This window comes from Tachysurus fulvidraco, chromosome 5, assembly GCF_022655615.1.
Source record: "Tachysurus fulvidraco isolate hzauxx_2018 chromosome 5, HZAU_PFXX_2.0, whole genome shotgun sequence".
Taxonomy (NCBI): Eukaryota; Metazoa; Chordata; class Actinopteri; order Siluriformes; family Bagridae; genus Tachysurus; species Tachysurus fulvidraco.
The window spans coordinates 16,347,962-16,363,098 of record NC_062522.1 but is presented as its reverse complement, the minus strand read 5'-3'; the positions used below and the strand labels follow the sequence as shown (position 1 = coordinate 16,363,098).

Genomic DNA, 15,137 nt, shown 5'->3' with positions numbered 1-15,137 from the left:
AGTTGATTTTAATCTCAATGTCTTTTCAAACGTTTTCCAGAAAGCTGCACCTTGAGGTTAAAATAACGCAGCGTTTGTTTTGCAACACCCCTTCGAATCAGACAGATGGTATAACCCGGAAGTAACGACGCCGTGTTGAAGGAAAATAGAGAAAAAGTCATAACGTGACATAAACACCGTTGGTCAGAGAGCTCGTCTGGTGCTGAGCAGTTCAGGATCTTTTACAAAGCACTAGTGATCGAAGTCATTTTCTGTCAACGATGTCTGACTTTGTGATTTTATCCCTGATCCTGTTCCTGGTCGTGTGTCTCATCCTGACAGTTGCTGCTTTCGTGTTTTACTCCGGACTGCTGTCTGAGATCAGAGTTCGGACCGGATCTCCCCCGGTGAAAAAGATTACTATTGCGTACAAGTTTAAAAAGGGATCGTACAGGGACCGTGGATCCGCCTTCACTGAGAGCTGCAGCATCGCCCCTAAGCTCTGCTCTGTCGGGGTGTATTATGACAACCCCAGTGAGGTGAGTTACAGTGTTGGTGATCACTGTCACTTCTCTAATCCATCAGACCTGCTATTTCAGAAGGAAAAAGGTCAAATACAGTGAAAGATCTGGTGAAGTGTGTTGTGTCTGGTGACGTATCTCTCTCTCTCTATATATATATATATATATTACACCCTACTGTACTAATATTTTACATTTATATATATAATATATATATTCAGCTTATTCAGCTTGCACATATTTTTCAATGCCAGCCTTAGAAACATTTACTTGTACTTTTTAAAAATGTCCATCTCTGTATTTATTTACTGTATATGTGTTTACACACACACACACACACACACACACACACGTGTATTTCAGAGTGAATGTGTAGTAGCCCTAATGACAGACACAAACATGTGACAGACAATATACTTTTTTTAAAAGCAAACAACCAAGTCTTTATTACAGCTGAATGTGGGAGGTAATCAGCTGTGTTTACTGGTAGGATCTCTCTGTTCAAAACATGACACACTGTACAAGCAAACGGTTGTAAAACTGCATTATGGCATAACTGACTTGTGTTGAACACTAAAACTTGTTTGATATGTTTACTTGTATATTCAGTGCAGTCTTAGATGATAATCTGCTTCTTCAGATGAGACTTTACAGCATGTGTCCTGTACAGTCAGTGCACAGTTTACTGCATTTATTGCATTGAGTATTCATAAATAAATAAATTTGAAGCAAATGCATTTACAGGCAGATAGTTAAACAGCAAGTTAAATTTCTGTTGTTTTTGTGATTTATTTCACAAAACTACTGTATTTTACTTTACTGGAACCTAAGCATAGAGTGGATTGATATTACACTTTTCCAGTCTTGCAATGATGTATGAAGAAACAATGAAGTCACCGATGTTCTAACATGGAGAGATTATTAGCCAACAAAACATTAAGCAAATTCTCAAAGTTAACAAACCTTTCTACCAAATAATTAACCAAGTGTTTAATCACAATCATGTGGCAGCTAAGAGCATCAACAGTAAATAAAGCAGTTCTTCTTTACAATTGAATCAGTTTCTATACAGAATATAAACTAGTATTTGCTTTAGATCAGTGAACATATGGACATATTTGCTTGTCAACTCTATAATTGACTATTCTGTTCACTGTTTCGAGGTATATGCAGGTAAATACATCACAGTTGGTTCACTTTGTAGTTTGAAAGGATGGAGGATGAAAATGAACCTTCCAACCTTCCACTTCTGAATTAAGTCGATTGCAACATAAGTATCAAGTAAAGTCATGGGTTTGTTTGTAACCTCAGTTTTGATATCTCAAATAAGACCACAACACACAATCGTGAGATACTTTTGGCCTTGAAATATAGACTCGTGGCTACAAATAACCACCATGTCACCACAGAGGCTCTACAGTGCAGACAAAATAATGTGTATACATTTATATCTACAGGAAATGACCAGTGTTTTTAATAAATATATTGGAGACCGGAGTCTCTTTCTGTAGATATTTATACAATACTTTTTGTCATGCACTTGTCATGCTATCTGCATTATGTGAAACTCTATGTTTGTTGTATAGTGTGGTCCTATAGACAAAGCCCATCTTTTCATTTGTATGTTGCAGAACATTTCTTTTTTTTCCCCTCTATGTACAGGAATAGCTAAAATGTTAGAGCTGGTGAGTTAGTAAAGACGAATGTTTCATTGTGTGCTATTAGAATTCAACCTGCTGTACATCTGTATTGGCAGGAACTGGCACGAAAAGCCGTATGCGCCTGCACAAAAGTGGCTATGGTAATCCAGTATTTGTCATTTCTGCTATGCCAGCACATTTTTTTAAACATGTTGCTTTTGCATCTCCTCTCTGTTGGCCTGCTGGATGTCTCCCAGGTGCCCATGTCCTGTAGATTCACATTCTGCTTTATTGACTGTACTTTCTGCTATTACTCAAGCCAGATCAATGTTATGAGCTGTAAAACTACAGCTTTTACATTAGAGTAGACAAAAGATATCAGGCAAGGTTGGATTAGTGATAAAGCCACAAAGTACTTGACTGACAGGCCTGTGCAAACATTATGCTTGACTGAAACGAAAGCTTTATAGACAGATATGGTGCAGAATATCAGGCTTATTTTCATCCCTTTCATAAGAAATCATAATCTGAGATTCTCCGTGATGTTTGTACCACTTTATAGTGCAAAGTCAGGGGTAGTGCTCAGGTTTAAAGACAGGACCCCTATCATTTATGTTTATCGCCGCAGACATGTTTCTCATGTGTCATGACAAATACTGGGGTCCTCATGGCATCAGAAAAGTCTATTGCAATATAAGTAAAACTACACTAATAACATTGGCATTATCTATCATTAAGCTTTAAACATTCATGAAGGTTCAGAACAAGTGAGCAAAGTGATAAATGGAAGCTAAACCAGGTAACAAATAAATAAATAAAAAAAGTGTTGCAACTACTCAACATCATAAAACCAGTAAGTTTAGTTGGAATATCCAGCATTTGCATTTCACATAGTTTTTGCATAAAAATCATATTACGGCTGGTTTTAGTGCTGAGAGTGTTGAGAAGGTGACAGCATGCCATTCTGACAGTATTGTTTGTAATGGGATCAGCTGGTTGTGACTATGTATGAGACATATGTGATATGTGACTCCTGCTACAGTCCTAAACCAAGTTAATGTGGCCTTTAGTCATGTGTAAAACTGATGACTAATAAGGACTACCTAAGGATTGTCCTTACAGATAGCAAGAATTCTTTTTTAATTATTTATTTATTTATGTTTTAATTTTAGAAAAAAGTCTGAGAGAAACTCTTTGCAAGATGTAGAACTTATTTGTGTAATAAATACACATCGCACACCACAGAAAGATAAGACACAAAAGTCTATATAAATATACAATCAGGACAGGGCTGATGTAAAGCAGAATACTTAATAGACTGTGCAAATAAATAAAATAAATAAAGGAATGTAATACTATAAATCCACGGTTTTCAAGATGGGCTCTGTAATGGATAACCCAGGGGTATGTGATTGTGAATTTTATTATAGTGGTGGAAATTTGAACCTGCCATCATCAAAGCTGCATTTATTATTGAGTGCTTTTTAGCTGTTTGCTATAAATGGGTTTAAATTAAAGGCATAAATAATAAGCAGGTACTTTGACTTCATAGAAAATGCCATGACTCAAAAAAAAAAAATAGGCTGAAACTTACTGTACACTTTTAAAGAATGAGACTAATTTTTGAATATTCATTAAATATATCAGTACTGAAGAGATCATGTCATTTTTTTGCACAGCCAAGCAAGGCTTTGAAACACTTCTCCCTCTGTAGCTGCAGACATTTTATTTTTGTACATTTAAAGCCTTCTAGAAAAAGCTTACTTCCCCTGCAACTGACTGTTAGAGAAGCAAAGGCACGTCTGTCCACAACAGCCTTGGTTCAATGGGCTACTTTTATATTTACAGCATTTAGCAGAAGTCCTTATCCAGAGTGATTTACATTTTATCTCATTTTTATACAACTGAGAGTTAAGGGCCTTGCTCAGGGGCCCAGCAGTGGCAGCTTGGTGCACGTAGGAATTGAACTCACAACCTTCTGATCGGTAGCCCAGTGCCTTAACCACTAGGCTACCACATCCCTACACATAGAAACATCATATTCTGCTGTAGCTAGATCACACCCGAGAACTCAAACAGGTGAAGCTTCACAGGGAGGAGGGGAGTTGGGTGTCGTTCATCTCTTTTCAACAACTTATGTTATGGTTAAATGTATATAAAATATCTGTAATTATACTGTGGGATTGTAATTTTATATAATACTACATATATTTACTTATCCATTCATTTTACTTCTTATAGTGGATCCAAAGCCTATCCCAATTGCAAAGACAGGAAAATGCCTTCAATACGAAACATGTGACGTGTAACAGCTACAGTGGAATGTAACAGGAGCACACTTTTGTTTTTTTATTTAGTTTTGTTTTGTTTTATTCATCTCAGCCTGGCAGACGTTTAAAAATAGCAAGCTGAAGGAATGTGCGCTAATATTGTGGTATAAATCTGAAACCAGCAGAAGTCAAGGTCAGGCCTAAAGTGCCTTTTAAACAATCCTGTTTCACAGCTACTCACTCGAGTGAAGGTGCAGAGTTTCTTTCTCTCTCTCTCTCTCTCTCTCTCTCTCTCTCTCTCTCTCTCTCTCTCTCTCTCTCTCTCTCTCGCTCTTGCTTTCTCTCTCCCTCTCGCTCTTTCTTTCTCTCAAGCACTGTGTATACAATGAGTATCAGATGTGAAAAAGCTGACTGTCAGGCTTTTCTGAAACACAACACCTTAACATATTGTTTTGTTCTTTCAAATAATTCACTCCCTACAGTATCTGTCATGATTGCTTGTAATTTCCAAAGCCACGGTGCACAAGACGACTAATTGCAGACTTAGTCTTTAAAACTTAAAAAAATAAAATAAAGGTCTATTATATATTTATTTCTGGGACAGTACATGTTTTCCTGAACTCATCTCAACCAGAAGTAAAGTTACTTTAGATGCTTCATTTACTGACCATTGTTTTATAACCTACTCTAATGAACAAACAACATTACAGATAAAATTATTACAGACACAATGGGAAATGCAGTCTCACTTTGATAAACAGAATCATCCACAGCAGTTGCTCTAATCACCTGAGGTAAAATTCACTCGCAGTGAAACACGAGCCTCACTTTTTACGTAACTGATCACTGTTTGTGTTTACATCAGTGAGGAATTCAGTACTGTTGACTAAATTTATTGTGATTAATGTTTTAAAACTGCTCTTCTCTGTTTCAGTGATATATCTATTTAACAAGCATTTCGGATAATGCAATTATATGTATTATGTGTTGTGTATATGTAAGTGTCTGAATGTACTGTATTTGTGAAATGTAAAGCGACCTTGAGCTATGGAAAGGCGCTATATAAATAAAACTTCTTCTTCTTCTTCTACAGTAATGGTGCAGGAGTATTCGTATGGTGTGTAATTATAGAGTTTTTCCTGTTGTGCACGTTTGACATAACAGGTGGACTTATAACATAATGCACAAAGTGAATAACATTGATTGTCTTGTTACAAAGGTACCTGTCAGGAAGAAATATATTAGGCATCAAGTGAAGAGTCAGTTCTTGAAAACGATGTGTTCAGATCACAGTGCGTCACAGTGTCAGAGCTGTTTTGGCAGCACAATTAGGACTGACGCAATATGAGGAGGGGTTTTAATGTTATGGCTAATATAATATGGTAAAAGTCGTAATATCTCGTTTTAACACAAAAATGATATATCTAATCTTTGGACTGTATATATATGTGTATAACTTTGTGTCTAAGTCTGAATAATTTTGCTCTTTAGCTGATACTTGATTTATATGTCTGCTAAAAAAAAACCTCTTTTTCCTGAAAAGTAAAGTAAACACTATGACTGTAGAGACAGAACTTTCCAGGCCCCTCCAAGAGAAACGTGGCAAGTCGGCAAACTGCACATGAGTCATCTGCCATGCAGCTCCAGTGGTGCTGTTTAAAACTGGAACGTGGCAGGCAGTGTGCCATGAGAGCTGTAGGCTGTATTCGGTGTCTTCTCGCTCTGTTTATTTAATATCCTGCAAAACTACTGAAGTGTTGCAACAAAGTGTTAATGCGCTATTCCTTTGCTGCATGAAAAGCACATGAAGCCATGCATAAGCTTCACACTCTTACTAAACTATAAATAGATGGAATCTTTTTGTCATTCTTTTATTCTAGAATGCCTGAGTGATGTTTTAAGCAGTCTTTTTTAAAATGTGTACCATAAAGTATTGTATTATGCTTTCCTGAACACTAGGGGGCAGTAAAATCATTTAATAAATGTTGGAAGTGTTTCCAAGAAGCAGATGATGTAGTATACTGCAAGCACCAGTATTTCAATATATATTTTTTAAATTATATATATATATATATATATATATATATATATATATATATATATATATATATATATATATATATATATATATATATAATATTTAAATTACCTTTTGTTGGTAATTTAGCAAAATGACAGACAAAAGCAAAGAATTATGTCTGTCTCAGTCTGTGGCACTAATCAGAAGAGTCCATGGGAAGCTTCACAACAAATCAAAACATTTGAACCACCTTAAAAGTATATTTTAAGGTAAGGTTTAAACTTTCATTCAGTCATGTAAGTTGTCTTTGCATATTTTACTGAATTTTACTGAATTACTGAATTTTACTGAATTACGTCTTATGTAGAGCTTAAGCTGTTTGTGCTTTATACTTTATTCAAAATCCACAAGTGTGTGTAAAGGAAATATCTGGCAATAAAAATGCATGAAACATCCACTCTGCCTAAGCAAAATGTTCAGCATACAGCCTGTGGACTAATACTAAAGACCACAAGTCAGAAGACGTTGAAGTCTGCTGACAGTTATAACATAACTATACTGAGACAGGAAACAGGAGTGACAAGACGTCTCTCTGTCTGCCTGAGTGCTGCACGTCTTCACTTCTCCTCAACATGTGGTGTGTTGTCATATCATTTATTACTATTGCTGCACTGGTTACACTTTTTCTCTCATTCAGATGTCTGTACTTTGTATACAGTCCTCTGTGTGTATTTGCTGATATTCAGTGCAGTAAATGAGTCTGTTACTGTGAGCTTTTAGTTGGTTCATATCTTGTGTTACACAACGTGCTTGTCAGAATCAGAACAGAAAATGTGTCAAATCCGGTACTAGTCCAGTTTTCAGGACACATCGGCCCAGATACCAATTTCCGGTATCAGTATCTGTAGCGTGTCCGTGAGATCACAACTGCTCGGATTGCTTCATGCTTACAAATGTAGACACTAACTGTCAGTGGACTGGGCTTTTCATTTTGTTCACGGAGTTTCTGAGACTGAGTATGTGTGTGAGAGAGAGCGATCGTGTGTGTGTGTGTATGAATGGTGCTCAGCAGTGGAATGGCATCCATTCTACTGTGTATTCTCTCATGTTGCCAGATCCAGCCCTATTAAATTTCTGACCTGGATGAAGAAATTTTAGAAAATAGATGAATGAATTATTGTACTTTTGTACTTTTATGTAATTTAAAATCCGGTTCATAAAAGAAACCTGTTTGCCAGTTAAATGCGTCTTGGTGTGGACATGTGCTGTTTTTTTCATGTGTAAGTTACAGTCCTCAGAAGACAGTTTATATGGTCTGCAGATGTTATCAATTTAACACACTACTTTAGTAAAGCACTAACTGCCATTTAATTTTACAGTTCATGAATGGTAAGCGAGAGAATATTGATGTTCTTACAAACATGATCTGTTTATTGTCTCTGTATGTAGAGCTTGTAGATGTGCTGGGCTTTTGATTGGCACTTTCACCTTTAGCCACTGATTCCCCAACAGCCCATTAACCACGGATCATATTGTGATAGGTGCTTGGCACCTCTTGGGTCTTTGTTGTTTTTAATTGGCTTATGGCCGTGTGCTCGTTACACTGACAAACCCCATGGGGTCAGAGTCACCTGCTTCAGACGGTCAGCTGTCGACATAGCTGGACATGCAAACAGAAAGGACTTGTATCAGGGACACGAGATTAAATATTCATCACTGAGTTTGCAAGATACATAGGTAAATGTCTCATATTACAATTCATCAATCACCAAAAGTATTGAAAAAATGTCTGCTTTTTAAATGTGAGATTTGCATTGGCTAATTTCTCATTTGAAATCTCCTGTCATATGTGTCACATAAACCACATTCACTATGTTTCAGATGATGTTTTTAGTATTTCAAAATAATTTTAAGAACTAATAAATGATAAGGAATATATTGCCTTTATCTATGCATAATACATTCCCTTCAAATTATGTCTTGAGATTTGATTGGAGCTTTCCAGATGTGCTGCAAAGTGGATAATCATATCGTCCGCCAACTTCGTAGAGACGATTTAAATTCCATAAAAACCTGTTATAAGTGATGATGTAAGCATCATGTAAGAAATCTTAAGAAATCACCTGATTTTTTTTGTATGTATCTGTATAACATTTTATTCTGAACCTTATAAAACAAACTATATAATATGAATAAATGAAGTGTAGGAGGACATGGAGTTGGATGTCATGTTGTTTGCTCTGGCAAGAATGAACTTTATTTCTAATGACAGACCAGCATGTCCTGTAAAGAATAAAACAGAAAATTGACTATTAGCCTCATAACATACTAGGGGGGGTTTAATACAGGTTGTGAATTTCTCAACCAATCCTATTATAGCATTAGCACTCCAGTAATGAATTTATGGAATGCTTAATAATTATTGGGTTGAAAATAAATGTAAAGATTATTTCTTAAAGAGGAGTTTAACAACAGACTGTTTAAGGTGTAAGACTTTTTTCTCACCAAAATCACACTTGAAAATAAGGAGGTGTCTGGACAAACAATTGGCAGCTCCTGGTCATGTGTTTTAGAAGTGTTTCTAGAGTACTTTAAGAATCAGCCCACTAATTCCTGTCGGTTTAAATCTTTTTTGACAGATTAAAGCTTGTTGATCGAGTAATAGTGTAGTTAGTGTACATGTTTTTGATTTTTAGGTATGTTGGATGTGGTAGCTCAGTGGTTAAGGTGTTCGACTACTGATCGGAGGGTCATTGGTTAGAATCCCAGGTCCACCAAGTTGCCACCGCCGGGCCCCTGAGCAAGGCCCTTAATCCTCAATTGCTCAGGTGTATAAACTGAAATAAAACAATGTATGTCACTCTGGGTAAGAGTGTCTGCTAAATGCTGTAAATGTAACTCTGGATAATAGTCTGTATAACCGCTACGTACTCCAGGCTTGAGTTATTTAAAAGGGGGATCCAAGAAAGTGCCTTAAAGCAATGAATACTTTACTTTGGTATGAATAAGAGAAAATAATCATAACTACTTAGGCTCGGATCCAGAAAGAATGTATATACTATATGTGGAGGCAGTTTATTTCTCATTGACAGATGGAGGCATATTTACATATACACCAAAGAGAGAAAAAACATGAGAATCACAAACAACCATAAAGGAAGGCATAAATGAATGAATGCCGATGAGGTTTATGTCTTTAACCTGGGTGGAGGAATGTAAGCACTTTAGCACAAACAGCCGAATGACAAAATTCCTGGTGAAAATTAGTGTTGACGTCAGTCAAAAAAATAAAATAAAAATGATAACCCATGGCAACGAAATCCACAAAACATCCCTGAAGCACATGTGATGGGTCACCGTGTAAGGAGCTTATGCTCAACACACCAACACTCAAATACTCCTATAAAAGTGTCTATGAAACAGGAAAGGTCTATTGATTGACACAGAGAAACACTTCCATGATCCTAAGATCTTCCACATTTGAGCCTCATGACACCACTAATTCTTCTCCCGAAATGATCTGCCGCTTCTTCATGCCCGCTACCTGAATAAATAAGCGTTAAATCGTAGTTTAACACCCCTAATGTCCAGGTGAAACATATTTCCGAAATGTAACTCGGTTACACCTGGTCTATTTCCAATCTTCATCTGTCCAGTTTGTCTGATCCTGTGCTCACTGTAGCGTCTGAGTCCTGTTCTTTCCTGACAGGATTGGAACCTAATGCACTCTTCTGCTGTTGTAGCCTGTCCGTCTCAAGTGTTGTGGTTGATGACATGCTTTTCTGCTCACTGTGGTTGTAAAGACTGGTTATGCGATTACCAGTAGGCTTCCTGTCAGCTCAAATATGTCTGACTGTACTTCTCTGACCTCTCTCATCAACTAGTCGTTTTCGTCTGCAGAACCTTCTCTCACTGAAAGTTTCTCCTTTTTAAAAAAATATTTTTTAACACCATTCTGTTTAAACTCTAAAGACTGTGGTGCCTGAAAGTCTCTGTTCCTGAAATATTTAAAACCAACCCGTCATGTCACCCAGAACCTATTTTCTATTCTGATGTAGGGCTCTTGAACTGTGTCTGCATGATTCAGTGCATTGTGCTACTGTGACACGAATATCTGATGACGATTTCATGAATGAGCAGGTGTACAGGTTTTCCCAATAGAGAGGAAAGTGTCGTCCTAGTAACACTGCCTTGATGAATGTCAAAACGTTTAGGTTCATTAATATGCATGATGTCACAGATTCAACCTCGAAGCTTTCAAGCTGTCTTAACTTACAGGTGTGCTTGTGGTTGTCGTGTATAAACAGTATAAACCTGTTGCCAAGGGAAACCGTCTCCCAGGTTCACCGGGAGGAAGACTGAATTTAGTCATATGTCCTGTGATGACCCAGACCTCCATTTAAAAAAAAAAAAAAAAAAACCTGATTTTGTTAGCAACAGTTGGCTGTTACATTTACAGTTTATAGTAAAATAGTTCTTATTAAAAAAGTGCAGTGCCTCTCAGACCCCTTTGGGATATAAGAAGAAAAATTCTTCTTCTTCTTCTTCTTCTTCTTCTTCTGCTATCACAGAATCAGTCTGGCAGGTTTTTATTACATTCATCTGTGGCTTGGAGCATTTTTGCATTCACTCGCCACATACGCTGTCTTTTGACTCCTTTTTAAAATCTGAGATGTACTCAAAGCAGTCCTGACCGCTCATATGTGCATGCTCATTTTCCCCCTTAATTAAAGTCAGAACTGCCTGACTAGAGGAAGAACCTGAGGCAGTTTAGTGCTGATTCACTATCAGCTTCCATTTCAGCCAGTGAGAGAGGTGATTAACAATGTCATGAGCTTGCTACGATCAGACAATTTGGAAAAACATTACATTCAGGTTGTACATAGTGAGATGAACTGATGGCTTTCTTTTTCTACTTTGTACTGTTTCTTTACTTTTCTATGCTCAATTTAAATGTAGCTTGTCATTATGTTTGCTATTTAAAGCAAAGTTATATCCAGATAATGCAAGTTTAGCAGTGTTGGTGTTCAGTAGGGATTAGGAGATTAATCAACTGTTGATTAAATTGAGTTGATCGATTGTATTTTGTTCCTTTTATTGAATGTCACAGGGATGTATTTCTGAAGGCCAACCCGGAAGTAAGCAGCACTCTGGTTCCCTCAATCAAAACCCAGTAGGATTGTTACTGGATTTTGGATATACACTCTGTGTCTACCAACATCTTATGGTTCTTGTACATAAATTAACAAAACTCATGTATTTTGAAATGATGCTGTAAACTATCTACCCCATGGATGCATGACGTCGTCCGCACAGCTAAGCTTCCGTCAACACTTTTTAAATCTTTATTTAAAAAAAACATGTTCCCTAATAAGAATCCACTGTGCTCTTTCTGTGGCTGAATCTGAATAAATAAAAAGTTAGAGTTAGAATAGTTTATATTTAGAACAGTTCAGAATAGTTTTCCTGTTCTGTATGATGTTTAATGTCCCTGACAACCTCTCTTGTCACATTTAACCACTTGTAATCAATTGCATTTTTCAAGACAAGTAAAAGCATAAAAACTCACGAATGTCATATTACTAATGTATTTTATGTTGTAAAATAAATTGACAAAATATCTTGACCTTGTTACATTACATCAGTCATTGAACCCAAAATCCATTTAAAAAAAATTACTTTAGGATTCATGCCTGCAGCACTGCATATGCAAGCAGTTTGTCACATCTCAATTTTTTTATTTAGTAAAGAAAAACGATACTTCAAAAGCATGTTCCTAGTTACAGTTAATGTTGTGTAATGCCCTTGAGACAAGCTATTAATACTGTAAATCAAAGAGCTTGTCGTGCTGCCCTGGTTTTTTCATGCCAGATATTTACAGCTTTACCTCTAACTAAAATGTTAAAATACCTTTAACTAAAAAAGTTCCCTCACAGAAAACTTTAGCGTATCAATATTTTCCACAATTTTAAAAATGTCAGCCATAAGGGTTTGATATAGAAAGGATGATTTGTCTCTCAGCTAAACTACTTCACGGCTGCTTCACGAATGCCTCAACCGTCAGCTGATCATGTCTAAAAATCTGTTTCAGACTTTTCAAAGTTAAGAAAAATCCGATCCTGCTGATAAAAAGAGAAATCCAAGAAGAAACAACAGATTCTTTTTAATCTCCAATCTAATACTAACGATGAAAAATAATCTATAATAATCTTACTTAAAGATTATTTGATTGATGGATATTTAATATAAAAATTATTATTTCCCTAATGCCTCCATGCGCTGACTGTTTTCTCGAGTAGGATTGTAAGACTTGAAGACGACTGATATCTCCGAATATCTCCGCCACTGCCTCATTAAAAAGTTCAGAATTCTCGTTTCATATCTAATTTCCTCTTTATAGGATGTAAGCATTCATTTGCGTTGTAGATTTTTAGACTGAAGCTTTTAGAGGACGCGTGTCTTCGGAAAATCTGAACTTTCATTCATTTGTTCTTTAAAATTCAAGTAGCTTTGCTTTTTTTAGGGAGGAATTTGATAAAAAATTGCCAGGACAGCAATTTTCCCTATAAAGTGTAGTAGAATGTGAATAACACTGAATTAGATTTTGCTCTTAGAAAACTTTTTTGCACAGAAATGACAAGAGGTATAAAGTAATTGGTTAACATTACTAATATTCCACCTGTCCTTGATAACATTTTGCATTCATTCTGCTCCCAGCTGCATTAGAATGAGTCGAACCTTGGGGCCCAGCTGTGTCCTCGTCTCTAAATCACACACCCTGGAGGTTTTCTAGAACATTGCACAGGAGGAATAATCACAGCATGCTGCTTTCTGTAAGAGTCAATCTAGAGTCTCTTTATTGAAAGAAGAGGGTTCTAGTGAGGTCTGGTGCTCCATCAAGCTAAAATGAGGCCAGATTCACCTGCTGGGTTTCTACAGGAACATATGGCATCATTTTTACTGCCAAATGTAGAGAGCATAACACTATAATCCATGTGCAGGAATCTTTCAGCTTTCTTTTGCTGTTGTGTGAAGGAAAAAAAAAACATGTCCACATTCCACAAATCTGTCTGGGTTGTGCAGAGATTTGTTTTACTCATGCATAAAATAGTGCACACCGTTCGAGAATACGCTGCTCTGACATATCTGCTGTTTTCACCAAGGTGTGCGTATGTTGTTTTGCAAACATCTTTTATACTCTCGTGTTGAGCCTTTCTTCCATTCGTGCCTGGATTTTCAGCACAACTACAATACCAAAAATCATCAACCAATCAGAATGGTTTGCTAAAATTTCTGAACTTATGTTACTACACCCACAGGTAGGGGAAGTGGATAAATACATTAGTTATGTTTAAGCCTTGTAAGAGTTTTGTCGTATTTAATCACAACCTCAGAGATTCAACACAGAAACATCTCAATCCCACTCTTTACGGACGACACCGGTTCTCAGGCATTTATTTTCCGTATTGTTTATCCTACAAAGGGTCACAGGGAGCCTGAACAAGACAGGCAACAGTTTTGTCAGTGTGCCAACTCCTCACAGGGCACAATCATGTACATGCAAATTCACACACCACAGAAAACTTAAAGATGCCTGTATTACAGTCCATGTGTTTGGTCTAGAGGAGGAATCAGGTGAACATACAATAGAACGGGGGGGCATCACTGCATGCCAACTCTGTGCACACAGGGTGGAGATGGGAAAGAAACATGCTAACCATCAAGCCACCATGACACACTGCACTGGACTGGAGTTTTAATGCTGTAAATTTGATTTATTGTAAAAAGTTGATTTATTTTAGGTTTGTAGGATTATACTTTAAATTGCTGCTTGGTATGAATGAGAAGGTGTAATAACCCCTTTGTGGAAGGACTGATATCCCTTTCGGGTGTTTTCCTGCCTAACCAGACTCAGACCTCCAACCCCAGAGGTTTGAGGCAAACATGCTAAATATCTTCTACTCCATATCAGGATGCATACTGTACGGGTTGAAAGATGATTTTAAAAGATTTTGAAACTTTCCCATATATAAATTTGCTAATTAATTAATACAAGCTGCTGAATGCAGAGAAAGAAAGATTTAATGTTTACACTTTATATATTTTACCAAAAAAAACCTAGTTCCTGATTAAGCAACGCAAATATAAAAAAACAACACAAAAAATAAAAAAACAACACAAAACTAATTAATATCAGCCTATGTACAGGTCTATGAGTAACTCTAACCTTGAGCAGAACTTAGCTTGGGGGTTCCTTTAATCAGTTGTTTCTGTTTCTTGATTATTAATAATCACTAGTTTCTGTGATTATTTATAGTGAGTCAAATTATTTTCTTTCTTTCTTTCTTTCTTTCTTTCTTTCTTTCTTTCTTTCTTTCTTTCTTTCTTTCTTTCTTTCTTTCTTTCTTTCTTTTTTTAATTCTGAGTGTGACTCTGGCTCTCAGGGCCAGGAGAGCGGTCGTCTGTTGAATTTTCATGAGTTGCTTCTTGATTCGAAGGCGAGCTGACTTCTTTCCCATAATTATGCAGATCGGAGCACCTTAGGGGCTCAACAGCTATGCATGGAACCTTGCTATTTTTCGGCTGCCGTGAAAAACAATTTGAAAACACACGAAAATCCGGCACCGTTAGCTGTTATCGATGAGGAGCAGCACAGATATTGTGCTTGAGTGGATTTCCGGAAGTGCTAACCCTGAGGGATGGAGCA

The 15,137-nt window shown here is 36.8% G+C and overlaps 1 protein-coding gene across 1 annotated transcript in view; it reads left to right on the top strand.

Annotated features, from left to right (window-relative positions):
- The first annotated feature begins 125 nt into the window (after nt 1-125).
- Nucleotides 126-15,137, top strand: part of tex264a (testis expressed 264, ER-phagy receptor a) — a 64,965-nt gene continuing 49,953 nt past the window's right edge. Inside the window, exon 1 of the mRNA XM_027146611.2 lies at nt 126-518. Coding sequence (XP_027002412.1) covers nt 261-518 — 258 coding nt within the window. The 5' untranslated portion in view covers nt 126-260. The remainder of the gene's footprint in view (nt 519-15,137) is intronic.